A 26,616-nucleotide genomic window follows, 5' to 3' on the forward strand; every position below is an offset into this window, starting at 1 on the left:
TAAAATAAATTTTAATGGGCTCAACCCATTGCTCCAGCTTATTTTATTGGGATACTTAAAATACCAATTTTGCTTCATGTCAGCTACAGTTGGGTGAGGATACTTTTTGCAATTTCTGTCCTATTCATTTATAAAAATGTGGCCAAGACAGAGCCCTGTGGAGACCTCTCACTAGCTGTTTATAACTTCACATATTATAGCATTCTAGGAGAGAAGTGTGCACTGTTAGCAAAAAATAAAAATCTGATTTCTCACTTTGTCTGGAGGCTTAACTTGGCAACAGAGTTCTCTCAGTGTGATGCTGCAGCTTTGACTCTAAATGGATTTAAACATTTAAACCCCAGATTCTCAATCAGTCGGTGAACAGAAATTGAGCCAATAGTGTTAGACTTGCCTTCTCTCTGAGTAAAAGGGAAATTCACTGATCCTGGAGCTGTAGGGGTGCCTTGGCAATGGCTACATCTGCAGGATGACTAGAGTAGCACAGCTCACTCCCTCACGAGTTCCATTGTGATTAGCAGGGAGCTCTTGTCTGGAATCTCAGTCACTGGGCCATGTTTAGAATTCTTAATTGTTTTCAGGTCAAGTCTAATCTTTCAGTTCCAGATCTAAAAGTAATTTTCTTCCCTACAGGAAGCGTGATTTATTAATTACTTGCCATTCCAACTAGCCAAAAGCTTTATTGAGGGCTAAGTTTCAATGCAGAAGAATCTGCTTTTGCAGAGGCTCCCTAGGTAGTTACGGAGCTCTCACATCTCATGACCCTCTGGGTCCAACTCCCTGCAAAACTTGTGGAGAACCCTAGTGCCTTGGCTTCCTTAGGACTGAGGACCCTGAAGGGGTAGATGTGGATGGGATCATGCACAGTGCAGGCTAAAGGGAACAATGGAAAGAATTTCTGCTCTGGGTTGACTTTGGGTGTACAATGACTGGGAACTGACCCTTTTCAGTTCCTTTTCTGATCCTGGACTGTCCTTAGACATGTCTTTAATGCTATTTTTTGTTTTTCCCTCTAGTCATCATGTTCCTCGCAGGAAAAGCTACACCAATTGCCCTTCCAGCCTACAGCTGATGAGCTGCACTTTTTGACAAAGCATTTCAGCACGGAGAGCGTACCAGATGAGGAGGAAGAGCAATCTCCAGCCATGCGACCCCGTTCCCGCAGTCTCAGGTGAGGGATACTCTCTGCCCACGGCCCCAGGACCTGTGACGCTCAGCTTGTTTGCACAGCATAGGAGCCAGCAGACTTATTCTATAAAGGTCAAGATAATAAATAATTTAGGTTTTGTAGGCCATACAATCTCTGTAGCAACTACTTAACTCTGCTGTTGCTGTGGGAAAACATCCACAGACATTATGTAAACATTATTTACAAAAACAGCCAGATTTGGTCTCAGGCCATATTTGCCAACCCCTGGTATAGCATATTGCCCATAGCTCAAAAGAGACAAGTGTAGTGAAGCTCAAGCCCTTTTTCACTTTGGATACAGCTCAACTCACCACCCCAAGAGATACCTGATGATGCTGTTGAGTAGTCTCTCTCTCTTTTTCTTTGAAAGTAGTTAGCAGTACAAATGTACTTTAGAGCCCATTCAGTAAAAGGAGAGTAATAGTGTTTATTCTGATAGTTTACCTGGATGCAGATCACAGAGGCCCAGGGGATATGAACTAAGCCATCTAAAAAAGTTGCTGCTGAAGACACTTGTGGCTGACTTGGGGAAGAAGCCCATTTCAGAATTAAATGCCCATCTGAATCTGTCTCATTTCCCTGACAGACCTGGGCTCATCGAACCAAACAAACCTTAACAGCTGATTTATCTGTGAATTCCTTAGATTAGTTGGCTCTTCTCTTTGGTATTAGCCAGTAAATCTATACCAGAATTCCAGGTTAAGGAATAGAGTGTAGATTAAAATGAGCATGGCTTTAATGACTAAGCTCAGCTTCCCAAAGTCCCTGAGAAATAATTGGCTAACATGTTCAGATGGAGGCCCAAAGGAACAGTGCCTCCCAGGAAAAATCCCCTCAGGTAATGTTGACTGTGAGTGTTAGAGGGTGAGCTGAGCCAGGCCACAGACTGGTTCAAGTTCAGGGAATGATAAAGATGACTGGGACTGCAGTACAAATGATCAAAAATACAAATGAGTGAATGTGTAGTGTGGATCCCAATGTCTTTCTTTGCCATACACAGAGGAACACCTTGATCTTGGTGCTCCACAATCTACACAGAGTAAAATGTACCTTTTAGGCCATCTGAGATTGAGAAGACTACAGTACCTCAGGAAATCCCTGCTATATTATATTACTCTTAAAATGCTTGGTAATGTACATTGATGCAACAGGCAGACCACGGCCCACTCCATGGAAAGGCAGAAAGGAACAGTTCTGAACCTAGGTCAGCTGGGATCATGGGATCACGTGCCAGGGGCACCAAACTGGGCAAGACCTGAATATCCATTCAGTCGTGTGGCTCAAACTTTGAAAACTTTAAGGGGATATAACCACACATGGGCCAAAGGGGAAGATTTAGATGACCCAGGCCTATAACTCACTCCAGGCTCTTCTTCCCCAGGCCTATAATTCACTACAGACTGGATCAGCCTTATTCGTCTCCCAAATCAGAGCCCAAGTTAGTTCTATTAGCTGCAGCTTATTTGGGAAAAGATATAGGTACACACTGCCTCCTTCTGGTTGTTTTTAGTGGTGGTGATTCTGTTTGATTCCTAGAACATACTGGGGTATTCCCGATCCGACTGGGCAAAGAGCCCTGTTCTGGGGAGGACCATCCTAAGAAGCTACTAGTGGGCTCAGGAGTGGTCTTCTTTTCAAGCCTTTTCAGACCCTTAGAGAGGTCTTGTAAAAGCCAAGCTTCTTATAGGAAAGTAGCTCAACTCTAGGTGGTACCATTTTGAGCTGAACAAGGTGTGCTGGCAGCTCTAGGAATGAGGAACTCAGCACTTTCTAAAGTGGGAATGTGTGGGTACTTCGGACAGCAGGGGAGCAGGAGCACTTGAGGTGGCCATCTTTCTCCTCGATAGTTCCGTGGTACTAAAGTAACACTTTGTTTCTTTCTTATTTAGTCCTGGACGGTCCCCAGTTTCCTATGACAGTGAAATAATAATGATGAATCATGTATACAAAGAAAGATTCCCCAAGGTAAGGATCCATTTTACATGAGACTGTATATGCCCCCGAGGATGGCTACCTGCAGCCAGCCCCTCTGGAAAGGCTGGGACGAGGGGATGGAGTGCTTTCTCCAGAGGCATTCGAGAAGAGCAGAGACGTACCAGGAGGGGCAAGAGGGTACAAGCACAGGGGCTTCCACTGCTGGGGCAGAGGAAGGCAGCAGAGGACTGTGAGTTTGGGCGTCATAATTGCAGAGCCTCTACTTCTCCACTCCCTGGAGGGAAAGGTATCTGGAGGGAAATGTCAAAAAGGAAGCCCACCGTATATTAGGAAAGGAAAGAACTGCAGATCTTATTTCTCACCATACACATTGGGATCCATGAGTCAGGGTCTCCCTGGAATAGGCTTTGCATTCCGAGAGCACCTTCGTTCGATGTGGGTTTCTTAAGCAGGGCCTCCTTCCCAGGCACCAGAGAGTGCGCAGACAGCAGGATGCTGGACTGGCAGGAAGTTGCTAGAGGGAACAGTAAGGTGGGAGACAGAGATCTCAGAGTTGCTTGCTCACATTTGAATTTGTGTTTTTAAGCAAGAAAATGCTGAGGAAGGAAAATAGAGAGAAATAGTCTTCACAACTCTGCAGTTTGGCCTTAAACCTTGTGTGTGGAACTAGGACCTTGCTTCCCATTGCATTTCTTTTTGAACACCACGTGCCTGTACACTCTGACCTGGCCTTCTGATGATGGGCCCCATTCCTGCAGAACACAGCCAGCTCTGCGTGAGAGAGAACCAGGGGACTGATGTAGGCTCCCTTTCCATGACAACAGGTAGCATGGAGTCCTCAGCCTCTTTTTTCGCCCTCTGTTTAGACCTCCCTGGGTCTACCTATTCATCTTTATTTAGGGTCTGCAGTGTGGTTCCCTGTTCCTCTAGAGAGTATCCTTTTTCTAGAGTCAGGTTCAGTCTCCTGGACACACATCAGTGGCCTAGAGAAATGGTGTGAAGCCCTTGTGCTTTCCCTCTTGACATGCACAGTGAAGCACGGCAATAAAGAAGAGCACAGATTCTGGAACCACACTGGGTTCAAATTTGCTTCTGCCATTTACTAACTATATGACCCTTTATGGACAGAGTATTTAACTTCTCTGAGCTTTATTTCTCTCACCTGTAATTTGGAATAATAAACATATCTCATACGGAATTGGTGAAGATTAATGAACATTAAGCTTTTCTAAGCTGCCCGGGACATAGTAAGCACTCAGTAAGTGTTAGCTATTATTTCTCTGCTGCCCTGTGCCCTGTGGTCTATGTTATTTAACCTTGGAGAATAAGAGCGAGGAAGAGGGGCAGAACTACAGCTGAGAAATCACTTTGTTATGCTTGATCCTTTATAAAGAAGTTTGGGAATGTGTAGTGTTTAGAAATGCATCTCACGTGTTTCCTTTCTCCTTATATATTTGGTGTTGTATTGTCATTCCAGCATTCCTTTTTTTTGTTTGTTTTATGTGCATGTCTCCAAGTCATTTGTGTAAGATGAATTTTGTTAAAGAAAATGTATTAAAATTCCTTCTCTTCCATTTCTTCTCCCCTCTCCCATTCCTGTCTTTCTCTCCACACACACACACGCACCCTCATATATATGTATATGTGTGTGTAACATGTTTATGTATGTGCATATATATATGTTTACACACACCCATACCCACACACACACTGGAAATCAGAAATCGCCACCCAGTGGCAAAGGATAAAAGGCCAACTTCTAGATAGGCAGCTTAGAACTTGTTAACTGATATCTATTTGTCATTTTGACATGAGTGTGCAGTAAGGTCCCCAAGAGGCTTCTGAGCCAGATCCCTATTCTGTTCTGCTGAGGATCCAGGTCTGTGACCAGGCAGGTTCACCTTTAATAAACACACTCTGAGCATCTGCTTAGCTCTGTTGGGTCCTAAGGTCAAGTGATAAATCAAACTCTCCCTGACTTGAAGTTCCCAGTACAGAGGAAGGTTAGAAACCATCATGTCCATACACGAAGTTTGCACAGTTGAGAGGTCCAGAGGAAGAACAGAGGAAAGGAAACCCTAGTTTGCCTGAGGGAATCAAAGACTTCCCAGAGGAGAGATGTTTGAAATGAGATTACAAGGAATAATAGAAGTTTGCCAGGCAGGCTTGGCAAGGTGAAAATGCTACACACAGGAAACAGCATAAACAGACCAAGGCATGAAACAGCATAATGAAGGAGGAGAACAAATACTTCAATGTCCTTAGAGCAAAAGAGCATGCCTTTAAAGGAGTGTAGGGAGATACACAAGGCCAGGTGAAAGAGAGCCTTGATTATGCTTTGACTTGACTTGTAGATGATCTTTCCACATTTTCAGTCATCAGCTTCCCCAAATGCAACATCAGCAAACCAGGATCACAGAGCCCATCCTTAGGCTATTGCCAGACCCTTCAGGTTTAGCTCCAGCTAATCTGGAACTAGAAGGGAAATTTCACTTTTCTGTTTTTATTCCCAGGCCACTGCACAAATGGAAGAGCGCCTCGCAGAGTTCATTTCCTCCAACACTCCAGACAGTGTGTTGCCTTTGGCAGATGGAGCCTTGAGCTTTATTCATCATCAGGTGATTGAGATGGCCCGAGACTGCCTGGATAAATCTCGGAGTGGCCTCATTACATCACAGTACTTCTACGAACTTCAAGAGAATTTAGAGAAACTTCTGCAAGATGTGAGTGTCTGAGCTGGAACTCTGGTGAATCCTCCACGCAGTAGTGGATTAGCAGTCCCAACCTAAGATTAAGGCATTAATGGTGCTCCCAGTCTTCTCGGCCTTCTCGCCACCTCCTTGCTAGTGTGCAGGGCCACCCCCAGGTGTGGTGATGATAGACTTAGGTTCCTCCTCTGTCCCTTGCATTACTAAGGAAGCCGTTTTGGTATCAGAAGAACTCAGTTCTGTGTGTCCTTCCATCTTCTAATTCCAATAATCTGCCCAAGGCACCAACATTGGTAGTATTTGACTAGGAAATTTGTAACCCAAAGCCAAAGAGTGTCCCCCGTGGCTATGGCGGGCTCTCTTGTGGTAGAAATAACTGATATAAGCAAAGCTTTCAGCCTGTTTCTCCTCAGCCAAGGGAAAGCAGGACCAAGGCTTGCACTATGGGTTTATTTATTAACATTCTATTTGCATAGTGGGAAGTTCTCTACTAGGGACCTATGTGTTTAGAGACCTGATCCTCCCCAGTGTGAAAAGTCTATGAGAGGCTAAAAGTAAAGTGATCCAGAGATGGTCAAGACCAGAGCAGACACTGAGTTCTTAACTACCACCCCATGCTCTGGTGCTCATTTTCCTACTGACCTCTCCAGTAACGTGGGTGGATGCCTTCCCACTCAGATCACAGTTGCCCCCTATTACACCATTAGTACAACTGAAGGGAGAAGAGATGTGCCTGTGTCCTCAGGGCTCTTCACGTCACTAGAGTATTTCCCAGCCCAGACCACTGCTACCTTCAGACCTTGGCCTTGCTCTGCCATAATACCAACTGAGCTGAGAACCTAGGGCTAAAGACCAAATAGGACTTTAGTGTGTTACTCTAGAAACCAGGAGCAGGGAATCTAGAGAAAGGATAACTAAAGATGATCATGATTATTGCAGTCAAATATTAGATTTCTCATGTATAACAGGTAGAAGATTGTTCTCTGTCCCCTAAAAGGCATACTAGTCCAGTGGGCAAGAGTTACAGTGAGAAAGCTTTTAATAGATGAAAAAGTACTTCCTTCTACAAAAATCTTTTTTTGTTTCTGATTTCAAAAGCATACTTAAATTCAAACATTATACAAATATGAATAAATATTGTATAAAGTCTCATGAAAATCACTGGCAGCTATTTGTTTCTATTCAAGAATAACTTTTGAACTGTTTTCCAACAGTGGATAGGAATCAGGGATTGCAGCATCAAGTAAAGGATCAATGTAGAGTGACTTCCAAGGTTGCTTGTACATCTAAGATTGTTCTGAAATGCTAAAGTCCTGCCCAAACCTTCAGGCATTTTCCCAGACTCATTGCCCCTGGGGGTCAGCTTGGTGCAGTAGGAAGAGCACTGAATATGGAGCCAGTGCATTCATTGGTTCCCTTATTTTCTGAGCTCTGAGAATGCAAAAAAAAAGTTCAGTGCTGGTTCTAGCTTAAGGACTCCGCTGGCGACTGGAGTTACAGACCCATTAACACGTACTTACAGTAAAAATAACAGCTTCATTTATTAAAGTGTACTGTGTACCAGCCACTATACTGAGTGCTTCATGTGAATTATCTCAGTTGTATTTATTATTGTAAGTCTGATTGACGAGCAGCCTAGAGGTCAGTTCTGAACATAGAGGAGGATATAGTGATGCTGCATGGAGAGTTCAGGAAAAGTTAAGTCTTGATGATTAAGTAAGGAGTTCACCAGACCTAGGAAATGGTATAAACAACTCTCAGAAGTATAAAGGAAATTGATACATTCCAGGAATTACAGATTAAGTTACAGTCTCCAGTCTTGCTGCCCCTTCACAAGTTCCTTCTCTGCCCATCTCTTAGATGCTGGTGCTCTACAGGGCACCATCCTGAGCGTCCGTTCTCCTCTTTCTTCTTTCTTCACACTTCCCTATTCCGTGTCTTCAGTTGTCATCCATTTGCCTAGGACTCCCATCTGTGGCCGCTTCTCTCCCTCTTCTCCTGCACTCCAGACCAGTGCTCCCAGCTGCTTATTGGATGGACTCCTCCACTTTGACTTCCCAGATTGGTTGGTATTTTTCAATGGCAAGTAATAGGAAGGTAACTCAGAGTAGTTTAATCAAGAAAGGGAAACTAATGATAAAAGGAGTGGGTCTTAAAGAATTGAAGACAGAAATGCTGCCAGGCCTTAGGAAGAGACTGGAACTAGAAACCAGAACCTGTGAAAGCCCAGGAAGCATTCAGCCTCCTCTTATCTCTGTTTTTCTCTGTGCTTCTCTTTCTCTAGCTCTTTGATAGATATGGTAGATAAAGGACCATCCCTTTTCACCCGAGAGTAAATTATACTGTTCTGCCACACTGATAGTAACAGTTGTCTTTTCATCCATTTTTAAATTCCTAGGACGGTAATCCACATTGACCAGAGGTGGGAGGGAAGGTGCAACCACACAATGCACACGTGGCTCTTGGAAGTCAGAGAGTTTCCATGAAAAAGAAAAAGGCTCCTGGGCCGAGCAAATACCCAAGAAAGTACCTGGTATAGGTACTGCAGACTCTGCAAGTCCAAAACAGAACTTATCTTTTCCACCTACCTGCTTTTTCTCTAAAACCAAATGTAATATGTTTTCTCCTATCCTCACCTAAACTGCTTATCTTCTTATATTTCCTATTTCATTTATAGGTTCACTGAAATTTTCCTAAAATAATAGTTGCAGTTACCTTCTGTTCCTGCTTCTTTCACCCTCAGGCCTACTCAGTCATCTGCCTCTGAAATGGTAGATGAAATGGCCCCAGTCTGTCTGTTTCTCTCCATTCTTACTGCCTGAATTTATGCCTGTTTTGTCTGCTTTATTGCAATAGCCTGTTGATGGGTTTTTCTGCTTTTAAGCTTGACCTCTTCAGTGCACCATCCACACTCCAACCAGAGTGGCCTTTCTAAAACACTTCTCTGGTCACATTACTCTCCTGCTTGAAGGTCTTTCTATCCCTAACAGTCTGTCTGGGGTGAAAAGTGAACATCAGTGAAGGCTCCCTTGAGAGTTGCCCCTTAAGCTAGGGTCTGGAGGGTAAGTAAAACTTGTTGGATGGAGGAGCAGGTAAAATGGCGTGTCTGTGTGACATTCTGTGATGTCATGTAGTGTTCTAAAGCTCTCATGTTTCTTAATGAGCGGCCTACTCCCTCTCACTGACCACTGGCCTTTTCTAAGTTCTCTCAGCGGAGCTCTCTGTACGACCAGATTGTAGTAGCTCTGTCCAGCCCAGTCCTGCTTAGCTCAGCCATGATGGGCCTGTGGATTATTTAAGCAACCTTTGTCTTCTTTACAGGCTCACGAGCGCTCAGAGAGTTCAGAAGTGGCTTTCGTGATGCAGCTGGTGAAAAAGCTGATGATTGTCATTGCCCGTCCAGCTCGTCTCCTGGAATGCCTGGTGAGTGGACTCTGGGAAGTTGCAGGGGTGGAGCGGGGAGGGTTTGGAGAGGTGGAAGTGGGGGCTATAGAGGAAGTATTCTGCTAACAGCAAAACCGGTGGTACCCATTGCATTTTCTACTGCTGAAGTCCTTAATTTAAACATGATATGCAAGCATCGAGGGACCAAACTAGTTCCTTTGAGAAAAACTGGATGGGCCTGAGGGATCTGGCACGGGGAGGTATTAATCTGGTGTACCCCCACACTGAGCAGGCCCTGGGTCAGTGGGGCCCTCAAGGGTGAGGAACACGGCTGGTTTTGTTTGCACGATTTGAGTCCTTCATTTAATCATTCATTGATGCTTTATTGAGTACCTTCATGCTAAACACTAGAGATATAGGCATAAATACAGCAGAGTTCCCATGTCCTAAGCTGCTTCCTCTGTAATGGAGTTAGAGTTAGTCTTAAAGTGCCTTAGGTAGAAGGCCTAGAGACATATAAATAATAATTATGGTATAGCCACAGAGGTAAGCACAAGGTACAGCAAGAACATGGTGAAGGAAGCGCTCCCTACGGGGCATGAAGCTTATTCAGCAACTTGAAAGGTGGTTATGAGTTTGCCAGGTAAGGGGCATGGGAAAGGGCAGTCGATGAAGCAAAGTATGTTTGAAGAATTGGTGAGGGATTAACCTGGAAGGTCGACCATGACAAGATCATGGAGAATGTTGGGTTCTCTGCTCATGTGTTTGCATTTATCCTTAAGGCCACTTGAAGTCATCAGAAAGTTTAGATAAGAATGTGACAGTCAGATTTATGTTTTTAAACCAAGTTTATTAAGGGATAATTTACATACAATAAAACATATCCCTTTTGAGTATACAGTTCAGTGAGTTTTAACCTGTATAATCAGTGCCACAGTTGAGGTAGAGAACATTTCTTTCACCTCATGCCCTTTGCAATCAGCCCTTGTCTTCTCTCAGACAGCCACTTATCACCTCTCTTTCACTGTGGAGAAGTTTGCCTTTTGTACAGTTTCATGTAAATGATATAATATAGTATGTTCTGACTTTTTTCACTTAGCATATTTTTTTTGAGATTCATACATGTGGTCGCATGTATCAGCAATTGGTTCCTATTTCTGAGTAATATTTCATCAGATTTACTTTTTAAAAATGTTATTCTGGCTGCAACATGGATAGTGAATTGGAAGAGAGGGTAGGATGAGTCAGAGACCAGTGCAGTAACTTAAAGCAATTCATGTGAGAGACAGGACTGGCCTGAACTAGGAGATTCGTAGGAGAACAGAGAAGAGGGGGATTTATGAGGTAGACATTCTGATACAAGGACTGAAGAAGAATATGAACTTAAAAGGACTTCCGGGTCTGGCTAGATTATATCCAGGTAGATAGTGGTATAGTTCTCCAAAATAATGAGCCAGAGCTGAAGAAAGCAGTGGAGGCTGGGACTGTGGTGAAGCAGAGGGCCCCTCCCTCAACAACGTGAAGTCCACAGTTAAATAGGGGTTACAGTCAGGCCTGGGTTTGAATGCCGATTTTCTGTTCCTTCCTACCTCTGTGACCATGGACAAGTCAGTGCATCTCTTTCAGTTTTTCATTTCGCCAAGGTCACAGAGGTGTTATCAGAGTTTAGCCCAGAGTTGTGGCACTTAGTAGGCACTCAGTATATGGGACCCTTATTATTATGCACCCTGTGCTCTGATCCACATGGCTGTCCAACCCCTAGCACACAGGAGATTTCAGTAAATAGCTGAAGGTATGCATGCACCACCAGGGCTGTGAACCGTAACTTAGAGTGTGCCAGGACTGTTCCCATGGACTGGGTGTGTGAACACGCCTGACAGTGCCATGTGGCTGGTGGAAGGTTTTGGACCAGGTGAATAGGTTGATCTCTTTTGAAAGCAAAAGCTCTGGTTCTTATTGCTGGGAAGACAGCTTATGCCTAGGATGTCCAGTCTGGAGGTGACTTGTAAGATACCTTTGTCCCCATTCTCATGATCCCTGAATCATGATGTTTCTAGGTATTCAGAGGAAGGAGCGTCCCATCGTGAAGGGAAAGTCTCATTCATTCTGCACTGGGTGTATGCTATAAAATCACAGAGGCCAGCAGTCTCAACTTGTAGCTCTCACCACTGACTACCTCTCTCCCCTGGTACAGGAGTTTGACCCTGAAGAGTTCTACCACCTGTTGGAAGCAGCTGAGGGCCACGCCAAAGAGGGACAAGGGATTAAATGTGACATTCCTCGCTACATCGTTAGCCAGCTGGGCCTCACACGGGATCCCCTGGAGGGTGAGCATTGCTGCCTGGTGGCTGCAGAGGCCCCACAGCCAACAACACCCACATGGAGTGACTTGAAACCCCTGGAACCCTTGAAAACCCTTGAAACTCCAGGGAAACCCCTGGAGAAGAGGCTTAGATTGGACATGGACATGGCACAGCATCAAGGGCCTCAGGGCTTTAAGAGGAACCCTGAATTCTCTGTCATAAAACAGACCTCCCCTTTGGAATTGTTCACACCTGCTTGACGAACTCACCCTGGATTGCCTTGGGCCCCTGAATTGCCTTGCACCCCCTGGATTTGATTTAGAGCCTAAGGTCAAAAGAGCTCAGCAACTAAAGGACCACAATCACATTTTCAAAAATGGTCACCTCCTCTGCATGCTTCCTTCTCCTGGTGCCATCTTACAAGTTCTTCTTTGTCTTTGGGGTGGTCCCAACCCAGAGTTTCAGAAGATGATCGCCATTCTTCAGGGCTTCACACTGAGCCCCTGCCTGGACCGTGGGCTCCCACTCCCTGGTCTGTGACAGTCCTGCTGCCGCCTCCCCTGCTTCCCAGCCCCATCTGGCAAAGCCGAGTCTTGGCCAACAGGATGGGGACTGAGAGCTCAGCTTTGGGCCCTGTTTTCCAAGAGTTGTCCCAAGTATGAGGGAAGCTTTATAAAATTTGCCAGGCCTTTTAAACGGCTCTACACTTCAGGAAATAGGAGCAGCAATATTATTTGGCATGAAAAAGTCAAAAAGCTGTGACTACACAGAGGATAGAGGAGCAGATTTACATCTCAGTCTGACGCAGAAAGCATAATGCCTACCCTACACACACCTGTCCTGTGATATGAGTAGAAGTGCCTGACAGTGCCACACACATACTTCTCTTGTGTCCTTGTTTTGTTTCTAGAAATGGCCCAGTTGAGCAGCTATGACAGTCCTGATACTCCAGAGACAGATGATTCAGTCGAGGTAAAGGTCCTGAGCTCCTGTCCCAGTCCTGGCACCTGGGCCTGTGAGTTCTTTGAAGAGACCCTCTGAAGGGGGGACGGTGCATACACTATCTGAGTAGTCATTCAGCTCCTGGAGAAGAATAGGCAGGCGCAGCAGGGCTAAGAGCTGAGCTGATGCTGGGGCCACAGCCTCCCTGAGCATATGGGCTCTGAGAAGCATGCCTTCCTCCTCTTTTTCCCTTGTCTTCCAGGGCCGCGGGACATCTCTGACATCTAAAAAGACACCCTCTGAAGAAGACTTTGAAACCACTAAGCTCATCAGCAATGGCGCCTATGGGTAAAGGCAGGGGTCAGGGTGTGGCCAGACTGAGCCAAGTCAGCCCCTGGGCTCTTCCTTGTAGAACTGTATGATTCCCAGTTCTCTGGGCATCAGATGCCAGAATGGACCCTCTCCCTCCCCAAAGCCTCCTGGAGAGGCAAGAGTTCAGTTTCCTCTGACAACTGAGCATTGTTCCTTTCCCAGGTGATTCCCACTCCTCTTCGCAGCACTCCTCTCCCTGAGCTGTGAGGAGGGGTTGATCTGTGTCCTCAGGTATATCAGGAGATTGAAGAGCTCTCTGGGCAGAGGGCCCAGACCCTTCTCATTGATAAGCACACCCTGCTCCTTTGTTCTGTGCATTTATAAGGTGTAAGAGGAGGCAGTTTGGCCACCCCAGCTCTGGGTGGTGGAGAGCACAGCTCAGGCGCTGAGGGTCCATGGGGGACGGGATGGGCTGTGTTTCCCAGGGCTGTATTCCTGGTGCGGCACAAGTCCACTCGGCAGCGCTTTGCCATGAAGAAGATCAACAAGCAGAACCTAATCCTACGGAACCAGATTCAGCAGGCTTTCGTGGAGCGTGACATACTGACTTTTGCCGAGAACCCCTTTGTGGTCAGCATGTTCTGCTCCTTTGAGACCAAGCGCCACCTCTGCATGGTGATGGAGTATGTTGAAGGTACTGGGGGAAAGGCGGCCTGGCATGGAGGCCAAGGCACAATCTGAGACTTGGCCTTGAGCTGGGAGCAATAGCTCTGTATAGGGGTAAAGTTTCAGGGCTCAGCTTCCCCGTCTCTGTTTGATATTGGTTTCTGCCTTAGGATCTCAGAGACTATTTGGCTATGGTGGGCACAAGGCTCCCTGCCCCTCACAGGGAGAGGCATCTGCAGCGGTAGCAGATGCAGCCCGTGTCAGCTACCCTGGGACAGGATGTATTAGCCTGGCAGCTATAGAATCCTATACCCCAAAGCCTGCACAACCTCTGCTGCTGGTGCCAGGCAGGAACAAAGGAAGTAGCAGAGCTACAAAAGCCCTGGGTTGGATGCTGGGAAGATTGCATCTGGGCCCTCAGAAGAAAGGAAAGCCATTGCTCTGGCTGATGGCTTGTGACGGGGACGCCCTATAAGGCCACACAAAATGCTCTGAGGGCGGAACAGAAGAGCATCATGGGGCACGATTCTGGAGAGGGGCAGCAGCTTGGCCAGTGGCCTTCCCTCTCCCCTTCTGAATTCTGTGTATAACTTCTAGAGATAATTTGCCTAAGTCTTGACATTGAAGCTGAACAAACCTCCCCTTTAAATTAGTGGGTTTGTGCTGGGAGTTTACAATGTTACTCAAAAACTAAAGGACACCTGAACAATGCTGAAGTCTCAGCCAGATGTGTTTACAATCCACAGGATTCCCATTCTAAAATAACTTAGTCTTATCCCTACAAGTCAACTCACAGACACAGAGGCCTGGGTTCCTTCCATCTCTGGCTTGAACAGTGGCCTAAACAGTCATTCACTGTACCGCCCGCTCCCTTCCACACTCCGTCTCCCAGCCATGCAGCCATCACTGTCTCTAGCACCAGGGTCTTCCTTGAGGCTGTCTCCTCTTGGGCCTTAGAGACTGTAAGCCTGAGACCTTCTAGAGCAGAGAACTGGATCCTTCCTTCACGTGGCGTGGCCTTGTTGCAGGAGGAGACTGTGCCACTCTGCTGAAGAACATCGGGGCCCTGCCTGTGGACATGGTGCGTCTGTACTTTGCGGAAACTGTGCTGGCCCTGGAATACTTACACAACTATGGCATCGTGCACCGTGACCTCAAGCCTGACAAGTATGCCCACTATCTGGGTCCCTTGTCCAAGGTCTCCCTCTTGGGTCTCTAGATAAATGGAAGCAGACACAGCATGTTTGAATCTATACCAGAATGGCTGCTAGGAAACAGTGCCCATGTGGGTATCCATCTAGGTTTAGTGCTCTATCCTCTGACCATCCCGAATGCAAAACCCATTGCCAGCAAGGTCTGGCAGGGGCATTGTAAGGCTTTGGTGACATGTAGTCACTGAGGAGCACCACTCAAGGATCCAAGCAAGAACAAAAGAATCAGCATATCTAATAGATGGCTGAACAAGCATTCTAATACTGACATCTATTCTGTGCCAAGCTTAGTATTATGGGCTATAAAATAGTCCCTGGGCTGTAGAACTTAAGTCTAGTGTGGGAGACAAATATCCGTGTATAAGCTACTTCTCAGGAGGTATTAGGCAGCTGGAAAAAGGTGTGAGGAGCTTTCTAAATCTGGGGAATGGCGTTTGCAAAGACAAAGGTGGGAGAGAACATGACCCATTCAAGAACTACCCTTAGTACAATGTGGCTGAAGCTGGAGATTGTTGGTTGCTCAGAGAAATAAGAGATAAGGCTAGATAGGCAGGGATTAGATCACCAAGGGCCCTTTCGTTAATTTTGGGTTTTATTTTAAAGGGTCCTAGAGTCCTTTTGAAGGGCCTGTTAACTAAAGGTATGATAGAATGACACACTCAGATTTTGGTTGTAGTTTAGGAAGATCACTCTGGCATTGGAAAGAGATGGTGAGACCACTGCAGTAGACCAGTCCAAAAACAATGCATGCACCAGAACAGTCAGGATGGAGAAGAGGGACAGTGTTGGGGGAGTAGAAAGGACACGATAAGGTTGGTGTAGAGGTGCAAAGAGAAGTGAGAGAGCAGAAGGAGTCAGATATCTTCCAGATTTCCAGCGTGGGACTGGTGCGTGGTGACGAACCTCTGCAGTGGAAAGTGGCCTTGACATTAGACAGACCTGAGTTCAAATGACTACTCGTTAACTCTGTGAACTCGAGTCTGAATTAGACCTCTCTGAGCTTCATGTTCCTCCTCTTTAAAATGGAGATAATAAAACCTACTTTTGTTGTGTTACTCTATATGATAATCTTTCAGGAGCCAGAATATTTTTATAAATAATCAGTAAAGTACTTATCACTGAGCTCAATAGGTAATAGAAGTCATTGCTTTTCACTGAGGAAAGGACCAGTTAAGAGGTGTTACTTTGGACAAGTTGAGTTTGTGGTACCTGTAAGACTTCTGGGCAGTTAGTAAGCATGGAACTCTAGAAGTCAGGGCCAGAGATACTGATTTGGGAATCATAGAGTAAAGGGGTGGCAAGGTGCAGCCTTCTCACAAAATGAAATGTGAAGGGAGGAGAGAGAGTTCTCTCTCTGTGAGAGCTTATTTCTAATTTCTCCCAACCAACCCTCCTTGTAAGACCAACCGTGGTCATGGAACAAGAGTATGTGCCCCTTTCGTCTCTCCCTGAGACGGGGGTATTGTGCGCCACCCAGGTCAGGAGAGGGGACTGGGAATGGCTATAGTCTTAGGATGAAGCTGATCACCCTAGAAGAAAGTCTGTTCCTTAGCTGGCTGACACCTGCCTCCAGTTGAGGGCAATAAGCAGAAATGAATTGGGGGAATGGGCGAAAGGCAGGTTAGATGTGCAGAATGCAGTACTCACAAAGCCAGCGCTGTTTTTTCTTTCACAGCTGCCTGTCTCCTTTCTGAAGCTACCCTGCTTATGTCCCACAGTAACCCCATAAAAGCCTGAGTGGGAAAATTTGGCATATACTAAAATCAGCACTCTTAGGAAATTAGGAAATAACTCCATCCTTTTCTCTGGTTTTCTAGCCTCCTGATTACGTCCATGGGGCACATCAAGCTCACTGACTTTGGCCTTTCTAAAATTGGCCTCATGAGTTTGACAACAAACTTGTACGAGGGTCACATTGAAAAGGATGCCCGGGAGTTCTTGGACAAGCAGGTAAGGAAGGATAGTTGAGACTTTGGAGGTTGAATTCCAGGTCTCAAAATAAGGCCACATGCTTACCATGTTAGATAGATGTTAAGACTGGGAGCTCCTATCTTTTTCACCTTTGGTTCCAGAGAGGCATTGAGATAGGTAGCGCATTTGAAAAATAGAGTGGGCTGTGGAAATCATAAATATAAAATCCAAAATCGTCTTCCTCCTCAGGATTTGGAGAGGAAAGGTCCTAAATGCAGACACTCTCAGAGACTGGTATGAGATCAGTCCTGAACCTTCTAGCCTAAGTCAAGGGCAAGGCTCTCCTAGAGTCTGTTCTTGGAACACAGCTCTAAATTTCCACCGAGCTATCGCCCAACTTCCTGATAGTAGCCTCTGGATGTTCCCTGCTTTGACATTTCAGGTTGTGACTGTTCACAAGTCACTCTAGTTGTCATGTGATTATAGGCTCTATTCTTTGGAAGGCTGGAGGGTAAAGGCCAGTTGTGGAGTGGGGACCAGATGCCAAAAGGAGGTGTTGAGGGATCATGGAGTGGTGATTCCAGGCTAGCATTAGATGTTTTGGGTAATGAGAAAGTACATAAACTCACCACCCCGCCAGCAGTTCCAACTCTGGTACCCATGCCCTTCCTGTTGATCCTGCTCATTAACCAGTTAGCCGAGTCTTCATTCAGAGATGTTTTTACCCCTCCTGCTGTTATGCCAATGAGCTGCCTCAGGAAGCTGAGCCAGCCTGGCTTCTCTGCGCCCAGGTATGCGGGACCCCGGAGTACATTGCACCTGAGGTGATCCTGCGTCAGGGCTATGGGAAGCCAGTGGACTGGTGGGCCATGGGCATAATCCTGTATGAGTTCCTGGTGGGCTGCGTCCCTTTCTTTGGAGACACTCCGGAGGAGCTCTTTGGGCAAGTGATCAGTGGTAGGTACTGTCACCCTGGCCTACTTGGGGAGGCAGAGTCTGGGTCCACAAATATGATTTATGCATACATCTGCGAGGCTTTTGAATTCTTGTTCTGAGTTCATGTGTGTTCTCTGTGTCACCTGGGGTTCTTTTTGTGTTCATATATTCCCCTATATGTGCATGGGTATACCTGTGTTGTATATGTGCATATCCTGTGAGTGAGTTCTGTGTATGTGTGAGTTTGCATGTGTCTTGAGTATAAAGGTAGGGTGAACTAGGGCCTCAGGACTGGGAAAGTCACTGCTTTGCAGTGCCCACCTTGGATCAAAGAACAAGCCGTGATCTAGGGTGTGAGAGACTTCCTTAGGGTGCCAGGACCTATAGAACTTAAGGAATTGGGGTCCCAGGCAAGCTTTCAGGGGCTCTCGGCTGGACCCTTTATGCCTCCTTACCCTTATCCTTTCCAAGGACCATTTTCTCCATCTCCTCACTCTGCCCACAAATTCTGAGACCCTTCTCTAGCCCACTCATTTCCCTCTCACCCCCAATGACTCATCAGATGAGATTGTGTGGCCTGAGGGGGATGACGCACTTCCGCCCGATGCCCAGGACCTCACTTCTAAATTGCTCCACCAGAACCCTCTGGAGAGACTGGGTACAGGTAGGAAAGGCCCCACTAACCTTTCTTACTACCACTGGACGAGGGAGGAGGGAGGCTGAGTCCATGCAGCTGGGAGGTTCAGGCTTCAGGTGTGGGTAGTGCTTCTGCATCCTGAAACTGCCCTGTTCTCTCTGGGCAGAAAAGTGTGGAAGGTCCTGGAGCTGAGGCCTCCAGGTCTTGCCTCATACAGTCTGGGTTCTCACTGGACTTTCTGACTTGGACTTCCCAGCTCATCCCACCCTCTTGCCCATGCCCTTCCTGTGCACAGGCAGTGCCTATGAGGTGAAGCAGCACCCATTCTTTACTGGTCTGGACTGGACGGGCCTTCTTCGCCAGAAAGCTGAATTTATTCCTCAGTTGGAGTCAGAGGATGATACCAGCTACTTTGACAGTAAGGCCACTAGTGGAACAGGTTGGGGGAGTGGGACTCCTACAGTTTTGCCCAGAAACAGCTGTGTACCCTGAACTTGTCATTGGGAGCAAATTCTCCAGGCCTCTCTGAAGTCTGACAGGCTCAAAAGGAGGCCACTGCCAGGGGCCTCTGAAGAGAACTGTCCTGTGTCTGACCCAGCCCGCTCAGATCGATACCACCACATGGACTCGGAGGATGAAGAGGAAGTGAGTGAGGATGGCTGCCTTGAGATCCGTCAGTTTTCTTCCTGCTCTCCAAGGTTCAGCAAGGTATAACAGACTGGGTAGAACAGGCTGGAGGACTGGGAGTAGAGGACCTGTCAAGGGACATACCTGGGGCAGGCTAGGGGAGGAGGTGATGGGGCTCCCTCTAGGAAAAGAGGAGGAAAGGACCGGGCCTGCATGACAGATACTTCTAGAACCACTCCAGACCCTGACATCTGAGATGCCAGGTCAGACCAGTAGAACAGCTGCTTCCTTGAATATTTACTTGGTATGTATGGGGGAAGGAGGGGAGTACTGGTTCAAATTCCTTGGTTTCAGGTGCCAAGGATACCTTTCCCCTCCTGTGTCTCTTGGAACCTATCCCCAGCATATCTTCTGTGCCCACAGGTGTACAGCAGCATGGAGAGGCTCTCGCTGCTCGATGAGCGCCGGACACCACCCCCCACCAAGCGCAGCCTGAGCGAGGAGAAGGAAGACCGCTCAGATGGCCTGGCAGGGCTCAAAGGCCGAGACCGGAGCTGGGTGATTGGCTCCCCTGAGATGTGAGCACCCAGAGCTCACTCAGGGGGTGCAGCATAGCCATCCATCGGTTGTCACAGATTATGGGCGAGAGATCGTGGGGAGGACTGCTGGTGTCAGTGAGGGATTATTCACAAGAATGGCTCCTAGAGGAATGTCTGAGGAGAAGAGTTCTGTGAGCCCCTAAGGCAGGCTGAGCTGGAGGAGGAGAGCGCCCAAGCCATCTCACCCTAGGCCTTATGTCTCACAGATTGCGGAAGCGGCTGTCGGTGTCCGAGTCATCCCACACCGAGAGTGACTCAAGCCCTCCACTGACGGTGCGACGCCGCTGCTCAGGCCTCCTGGATGTACCTCGATTCCCTGAGGGTCCTGAGGAGGCTAGCAGTACCCCCAGGAAGCAGCAGCAGGAGGGCACATGGTTTCTGACACCCCTGTCTGGAGAAGGGGTGTCTGGGCCTATCCCTGAACGGCAAGTGGAACGGCAGTTGAAGCTGGATGAGGAGCCTGTTAGCCAGAGCAGTGGTTCCAGTCCAGGTGTGGCCCGGCAGGTGGCCAAAGGGCCTAAGCTGGAGGATACCGCAGGGAGGCAGGGAGGGGAGGCTCAGCTGTGTTGCAGGTCTCATGGCTCACTTGGGCCCACAGCCATGGAGACCCGAGGCCGTGGGATGCCACAGCTAGCTGAGGGAGCCACAGCCAAGGCCCTCAGTGACCTGGCGGTGCGCAGGGCCCGCCACCGTCTACTCTCTGGAGACTCTATAGAAAAGCGCACTGCTCGCCCCATCAACAAAGTGATCAAGTCTGCCTCAGCCACAGCCCTGTCCCTCCTTATTCCCGCAGGTAAGGCCCTGGGGAACTAGGATAAATCTCACAGGAAGGGCCTTGGAATCTGAGAGTCTGTGGCAGGGGGCTGCAAGTGGCAGGTGTGTCTGTGTGTTGTATGTTAAGGAGCATGGATCTGAGACACTATGTGTCACTGCTACCCCAGTTATGAGACTAGAGGTCTCTAAAAGTGTGCATTGGTGTCCGGGGCTGTATGTGTCCCAGAAGGGAGGACAACACCTTCTGAGGCAGGCTCTGAGGCAGAGCTTATTTTTAAATCCTGGTTCCATCACTAAATGGCTCTTGACCTTGAGGAAGTTGCTTAACCTCCCAAGTCTCCAGTTCCTCATCAAAAAAAAAAAAAGTGGACATTAATAGTGGTAGCTCATAGGATAATTGTGATGTTTAAATGTGTATGAAGAGCTTCTATGGTCCCTGATACATATAAGCATTCTGTAAATATTAGCCGCCATTCCCTATCACCTTCTGGGGTCTGTGAGGGTCTGGGTATATGAGATGGCCTTGCTGCTCAAAGGCTGTGAGGAAGACATACCTGGGCTCAGGCTCTGTCTCTGACTAGAGCTGTGTGGGATACACAGCCTAGATGGAAGGCCAGTCTGGGAGCATGGCCATGACGGAGTCCTCTGACTCACTAAGTCCTGGATTCTCCTTCTCCAGAACACCACACCTGCTCTCCATTGGCCAGCCCCATGTCCCCACATTCCCAGTCATCCAACCCGTCATCCAGGGACTCTTCTCCAAGCAGGGACTTCTTGCCAGCCCTCGGCAACTCGAGACCCCCCATCACCATCCACCGAGCTGGCAAGAAGTACGGCTTCACCTTGAGGGCCATCCGTGTCTACATGGGTGACTCAGATGTCTACACTGTGCACCACATGGTGTGGGTATGTCTGCCCATCCAGACCCGTTTTCCCCCAGCTTCATCACTCCGCTACCTCTCCCTACTAGGGCCTGCCTGTCCCTGCCCCGTCCCTGCCCACACTACCCTCGGGGGTCATGCTCAGGCTCCAGACTGAGGACTCTTCTCTCCTTGGGGCAGCACGTGGAGGATGGAGGTCCAGCCAGTGAGGCAGGACTTCGTCAGGGTGACCTCATCACTCACGTCAATGGGGAGCCTGTGCATGGGCTGGTGCACACAGAGGTGGTGGAGCTGATCCTGAAGGTCAGTGCCGGGCATGCTGCCTGCCATGGCCTACCCAGCTGTGTGGGTGTGTGGCTGGCCTTAGGGAGATGGGAAGGTCAGGACTTAGGACCTGGGTGTGACCGTGCCTGGGTTCTTGCTGGAAGGCAGCACCCTCGTTGACCATGGCCCAGGGATCCTTCTGAGCTGTGTGTAGGACTGGAGAACAGGAGGAGTAAGCCTCTTCTCTACCTTCCCAACCCCAAACTACGTGGGCTCCAGTTGGAGCCATTTTTATAACTGTGGTTCAGATATGTTGATGCATGAGCAAAACATAGGGCCATGATCCAGCCAGGCCCCGGGGTAGGGGCAGGGGCGACAATATGGCCACCGCCTTAGTCTAGGCTCATGCTCTCTTCCCCAGAGTGGAAACAAGGTGTCTATTTCAACTACTCCTCTGGAGAACACATCCATTAAAGTAGGGCCAGCTCGGAAGGGCAGCTACAAGGCCAAGATGGCCCGAAGGAGCAAGCGGAGCCGGGCCAAGGATGGGCAAGAAAGGTGAGCCAGACTTAGCCCAAAGGTCTGCCCTGAACCAGTACATGGTACTGTTTGGGGTTGGGGGAAGGGGGCACAGTGTATGCTGTGCTCTGGACACCAATCAGACAGCCTTTGACCCTTGTCTCTGCAGCAGAAAAAGGAGCTCCCTGTTCCGGAAGATAACAAAGCAGGCATCCCTTCTCCACACCAGCCGCAGCCTCTCTTCCCTTAACCGCTCCTTGTCATCAGGGGAGAGCGGGCCGGGCTCTCCCACACACAGCCACAGCCTTTCCCCGCGATCGCCCACTCAGCATTCAGGTAGGAAGGGCTCCTTAAGATCACAGAGACGGCCCCTGAGAGGTAGTAATGTGCCTGGGGGCCTCTCTGCTTCTCACTGGTCTCACTCTGAAACTCTCATTCAGCCCACCCCCTGAAAAACCCGGCAGTCTTGGGGAGGAGGTAACAGAGTAGAGGGTGACTTTGTTTCTGTAGCCTGGGCTCTGGTTCACTGCTGGGGTAACCTTGATGTTCTTGGGACATTCCAGGGCTAATCCCTGCCTTATTCCTCAGTCACTTCTAACAGCTAATATTACTCTGCCTTTCTCTGTTTGTGCAAAGTGGGAGGGAATTCGTCACAGAGCAGCTCCCCCAACTCCAGCGTGCCCAGCTCTCCAGCCAGCTCTGGGCACACGAGGCCCAGCTCCCTGCACGGTCTGGCACCCAAGCTCCAACGCCAGTACCGCTCTCCACGGCGCAAGTCAGCAGGCAGCATCCCTCTGTCACCACTGGCCCACACCCCTTCTCCACCGCCAGCTGCTTCACCCCAGCGCTCCCCATCGCCCCTGTCTGGCCATGGAACCCAGGCCCTCCCCACCAAGCTTCACTTGTCGCCTCCCCTAGGTAGGCAACTCTCACGGCCCAAGAGTGCAGAACCACCCCGCTCACCACTCCTTAAGAGGGTACAGTCAGCCGAGAAACTGGCAGCTGCACTTGCTGCTTCAGAGAAGAAGCTAGCCACTTCACGAAAGCATAGCCTTGACCTGCCCCACCCTGAGCTAAAGAAGGAACTGCCACCCAGGGAAGTCAGCCCTCTGGAGGTGGTTGGGACCAGGAGTGTGCTGTCTGGGAAGGGGGTGCTGCAGCCTGCTCCTTCACGGGCTCTAGGCACCCTTCGACAGGACCGGGCTGAACGGCGAGAGTCACTGCAAAAGCAGGAAGCCATCCGTGAGGTTGACTCTTCAGAGGATGACACTGATGAGGGGCCCGAGAACGGCCAGGGTGTACAGGAGCCAAGCTTGGTACTTAACTCAGAAGTGGGCCAAGATCAACTGCTCAGAGGAGCAGGAGAGGGTGAGGAAGAAGATAACTTCTTGCCCAGGAGGCAGGGCCCAGTGGTCCCAAGCCTACTGACAGGGATCACTCTGGAACCTCCCAGAATGGAAGGCCCTGGTGTCCCCCAGAAGAGGCTTGGGATCCCGCAAGTCTTTGAGGGGACTGCCCGCTCTTTGTCACCAGCTTCCAGCCTGGGTAGGGCTGGACCCACAGACCCCATCCCCCCTGAAGGCTGCTTAAAGGCTCAGCCCCTCCACACCCAGGCACTAACAGCACTTTGTCCCAGCTCTTCAGGATGCATCCCCACCAGTTGCCCCACTGCTTCCTCCACCTCTGGAGAGCCAGGCCCATGGTCCTGGAAATTCCTTCCCGAGGACCCAGACAGGGCATCCTCGAGCAGAAAGGCAACAATGGAAGGTGGACTGGTCAGCTCCCAGGGTTTGGAAACCATGACTCCAGCTCACCCTGAGAACTGGTCTCCCAGGCAGGAGGGGAAGTCATGTCCACCCAGTGCCCCTGGGCTGGCCCAGCCACCTTGTGAGCTTCCCAACCAACACTGGCTATGGGAGCCTGAATACGCACAAATAGAGAAAGAAGAGCCAGCCCTGGGCATCACCAAAGTGCCTGATGCCTCAGGTGACAGGAGGCAGAACGTTCCATGCAGAAGCTGCCCCCTCACCCAGGAGCCTGGGCTCAGACTGCTCCAGAGGGGCCAAGTCCCAGGGGGCTCTCAAAAGCACCAGGACTCGGCCCCCAATGAGCTTTTAAAGCGAACGTAGCAATTTGCCATTTCTTGCACTCAGACCTGTGTAATACATGCTCTTGGAAACCACCTTTGTCTCTTGCTTCTTTCCTTCAGTCAACACAAATGTAAACTCAAGATCCAATGTTGCTGCTGAAAACAGAGTGGAAAATAAGACAGTTTCCATTTTCAGGGGAGGGGCATCTAACCCACCTTGGCTTCTTAGAGATATGACATCTGAGCTCAGACCTAAAGAAGGAAAGGTGATAGGTAGTGGGTTAGATGAGTGGGAATTTAAAAGTGGAAATGGGTCTAATGAGTTAGGCAAGGGTCGCAGCTAATGGTCTTCCGGGAGTTTAGACTTTCTGTAGGTGATGAGGAACCCAACAGGGCCATGTAGTGACTAATAAGTCCTGTTTTATACATAAAGGGAATTAGAGTAACATGTTCAAGATCATAAAGCTTGATCAGAGCTAGGATTAAAACCAAGGTGTCTCTAGACTCCAGAACCCACACAAAACTCCCACATTGGAATGCCTCTTAGCCAGAAAATGAGGAAGAAAGGTGAAGAGAGTGGAGTTGAACTTGGGAAATTTATTTAGAGGTACTTGTGGGATGCCTAGAAGGTAATTGGATGCATGGGTCTGGAACTCGGAAATCTGGACTGAAGCTAGATTCGAGAGTCATCGATGTATCAATAGTGATATACTGAAGAGCACTAGCATTTAAGGCAAAGAAAGAAGACTTAGAAGGAGCAGCCAGAAGAGAGTCATAAAACCCACGAGAGGAAAGAGTTGTTAAAATGGAGGAAGACGTTACTTGGTAAAATGCTGAGAGGCCAAGTGAGATGAAATTAGAGAACTGCCTTCTGTATTTGGTAATATCCTTAATGTTTGTAGCCAATGTGCCCTGCCTGGGCTATTGTCAGGTAGGCCTCAGCACTGGAGGTGGGCAACTCTCAGTGAGTGGAAATACACTGGGTGGGTGATGTGAAAGGGAGGGGGAGGACATCCGTGGAGCTACTATCTTGGAGGAGTCAGGAGCAGGGCTGTGGGGGAGTGCCAAGGCTAGAAGAGTACCTCCATGGTGGTGCAGGACTTGTGAAACCGCTGTCTTGCAATAGTCATCCCATAACCCAATGCTGAGATCCGAAGGGAAGGCATCAAGAGACCTGGAAACAGGAAAATGCTTCATCACCCTGCGTGGGGAAGGCTGTGGCCACCAGAGGGCGCACCCTGCCCATGGTAGCAGAGCCCACAAGTGGGACATCTGTCCTCTCTTGAACTCACTTCCTCCTTCAGTCATTCACTGACAGCTGACCCTCAGACTGCCTGTACTGGATGCTGAGAACACAAGTAACTGGGGGAGTCCCCCATGTATATCAGGATGTGGTCAGAAGCACCATACCACAGGTGAAAGGGGTGGGGCAGACACATCTTGCTGCAGGTTCATGGGAGGGCAGAACTGCCCCTTGGGGTTGGAAATGGGAGGGCAGAGAGGAGGGTCGGGAGGCTAGACACAGAGATGTTAAGCATCCTATAATGCATAGGGCAACTGTCCCCAAGTGCCAATGGTGTTCCCTTGAGAAACTGCCAGATTAGCCTGAGGGGGTGAGGAGTTTCTGAAAGGTAACTACAGGGAAGTGATATAATCAGATTTGTTTTAGGAAGATCACGGGCTCAAGTGTAGAAAGGCTCAAGAGGACCAGGAAGAAAACAGTAATAGTCACCCATCATGTACTGAACTACGGCCAACAACAGTGAGGAGGTCTCCCCAGAAAGGGGGGAAGTATAGGGAGCCAGACACTGCTTTGGCAGTCTTGAGCAAGGAGACGGCAATTAAAGCTACAAGAGTAGATGGAGACTGTACAGAAAATGGGTACAAAAGGAAAAAGGCCCAAGACACTGGGAATTAGCCGAAAGGAGAAAGCCATTGAAGAGGAGTTGAAGTGGGGAATGAGATCCTGAACTTGGGAGAAGCCAGCCCATTTTAAGAATTTTGCAATTTATCCTAAGAGCAATTGAAAGTTATTTAATGGTTTTACACAGGTTCAGATTTGCATTTTGAAAAGATGACTCCGGTTGCTATAATGAGAATGGATTTGAGCGGGGGAAGAAGGGGGGCCTTCCAGTATTAAGAGATAGTGAGAAAATGGAGAAAAATGATGTCTTCGATATTTAGTAAAACTGATATGGGTTGGGGTGAGTTTTATGTAGACATGAAACAGAAGATATCAAGAATAATAACTACATTTCTGACTTGTATAACCAGATGAATTATATATTTCCATTCACTAAGATAGAAATAATGGAAGAGAACCAGGGCAAGGCGGTGATCCTGCATTCAGTATGCTGAACCTAGGGTACCTCTCAATAGAGGTCTGGGCAGAAGAAACAAAGATGGACGTAAATGGCCTAGAGATGGTAGGCGAATTCATAGATACGGATAAAACTGCCAGGGAAAAAGTCATAAGTGAGAGGCAGCAGGAGTCCAGGAGAATTAAAAGGAACAGAGATGTAAGAGGAAAACTAGATGAATGAGTTGTCATGGAGACAGTTTTTCATGGAGAAAAGTAGTCGGCAATGACGGTTACTGAAGACATCAAAGAGAGCAGTTTCAGGAAATGGTGGAAACTGCACTGAAATGCTGGAGGAGGTAAGGAGATAAAGACAAATTTAGACAGTTTTTTCAGAAGGTGTGGCTTTGAAGAAAAGATAATGAAAGAA

The 26,616-nt window shown here is 48.3% G+C and overlaps 1 protein-coding gene across 4 annotated transcripts in view; it reads left to right on the forward strand.

Moving 5' to 3' along the window:
• Positions 1 to 23,980, forward strand: part of MAST2 (microtubule associated serine/threonine kinase 2) — a 172,956-nt gene extending 148,976 nt beyond the window's left edge. For all 4 annotated transcript variants that reach the window (XM_015595180.2, XM_025051926.1, XM_025051925.1 and 1 more), the window contains 22 exons: positions 1,017 to 1,171; positions 3,079 to 3,154; positions 5,638 to 5,847; positions 9,154 to 9,255; positions 11,411 to 11,543; positions 12,430 to 12,491; positions 12,724 to 12,809; positions 13,259 to 13,467; positions 14,468 to 14,606; positions 16,468 to 16,600; positions 17,353 to 17,518; positions 18,060 to 18,161; positions 18,430 to 18,552; positions 18,733 to 18,842; positions 19,185 to 19,339; positions 19,567 to 19,850; positions 19,959 to 20,153; positions 20,814 to 21,040; positions 21,196 to 21,318; positions 21,701 to 21,837; positions 21,968 to 22,134; positions 22,435 to 23,980. In XM_015595180.2, the coding sequence (XP_015450666.1) occupies positions 1,017 to 1,171; positions 3,079 to 3,154; positions 5,638 to 5,847; positions 9,154 to 9,255; positions 11,411 to 11,543; positions 12,430 to 12,491; positions 12,724 to 12,809; positions 13,259 to 13,467; positions 14,468 to 14,606; positions 16,468 to 16,600; positions 17,353 to 17,518; positions 18,060 to 18,161; positions 18,430 to 18,552; positions 18,733 to 18,842; positions 19,185 to 19,339; positions 19,567 to 19,850; positions 19,959 to 20,153; positions 20,814 to 21,040; positions 21,196 to 21,318; positions 21,701 to 21,837; positions 21,968 to 22,134; positions 22,435 to 23,927 (4,587 nt within the window). In that variant the 3' untranslated portion in view covers positions 23,928 to 23,980. The remainder of the gene's footprint in view (positions 1 to 1,016; positions 1,172 to 3,078; positions 3,155 to 5,637; positions 5,848 to 9,153; positions 9,256 to 11,410; positions 11,544 to 12,429; positions 12,492 to 12,723; positions 12,810 to 13,258; positions 13,468 to 14,467; positions 14,607 to 16,467; positions 16,601 to 17,352; positions 17,519 to 18,059; positions 18,162 to 18,429; positions 18,553 to 18,732; positions 18,843 to 19,184; positions 19,340 to 19,566; positions 19,851 to 19,958; positions 20,154 to 20,813; positions 21,041 to 21,195; positions 21,319 to 21,700; positions 21,838 to 21,967; positions 22,135 to 22,434) is intronic.
• The last annotated feature ends 2,636 nt before the right edge of the window (positions 23,981 to 26,616 follow it).

This window comes from Pteropus alecto, unplaced genomic scaffold, assembly GCF_000325575.1.
Source record: "Pteropus alecto unplaced genomic scaffold, ASM32557v1 scaffold25, whole genome shotgun sequence".
Lineage (NCBI taxonomy): Eukaryota > Metazoa > Chordata > Mammalia > Chiroptera > Pteropodidae > Pteropus > Pteropus alecto.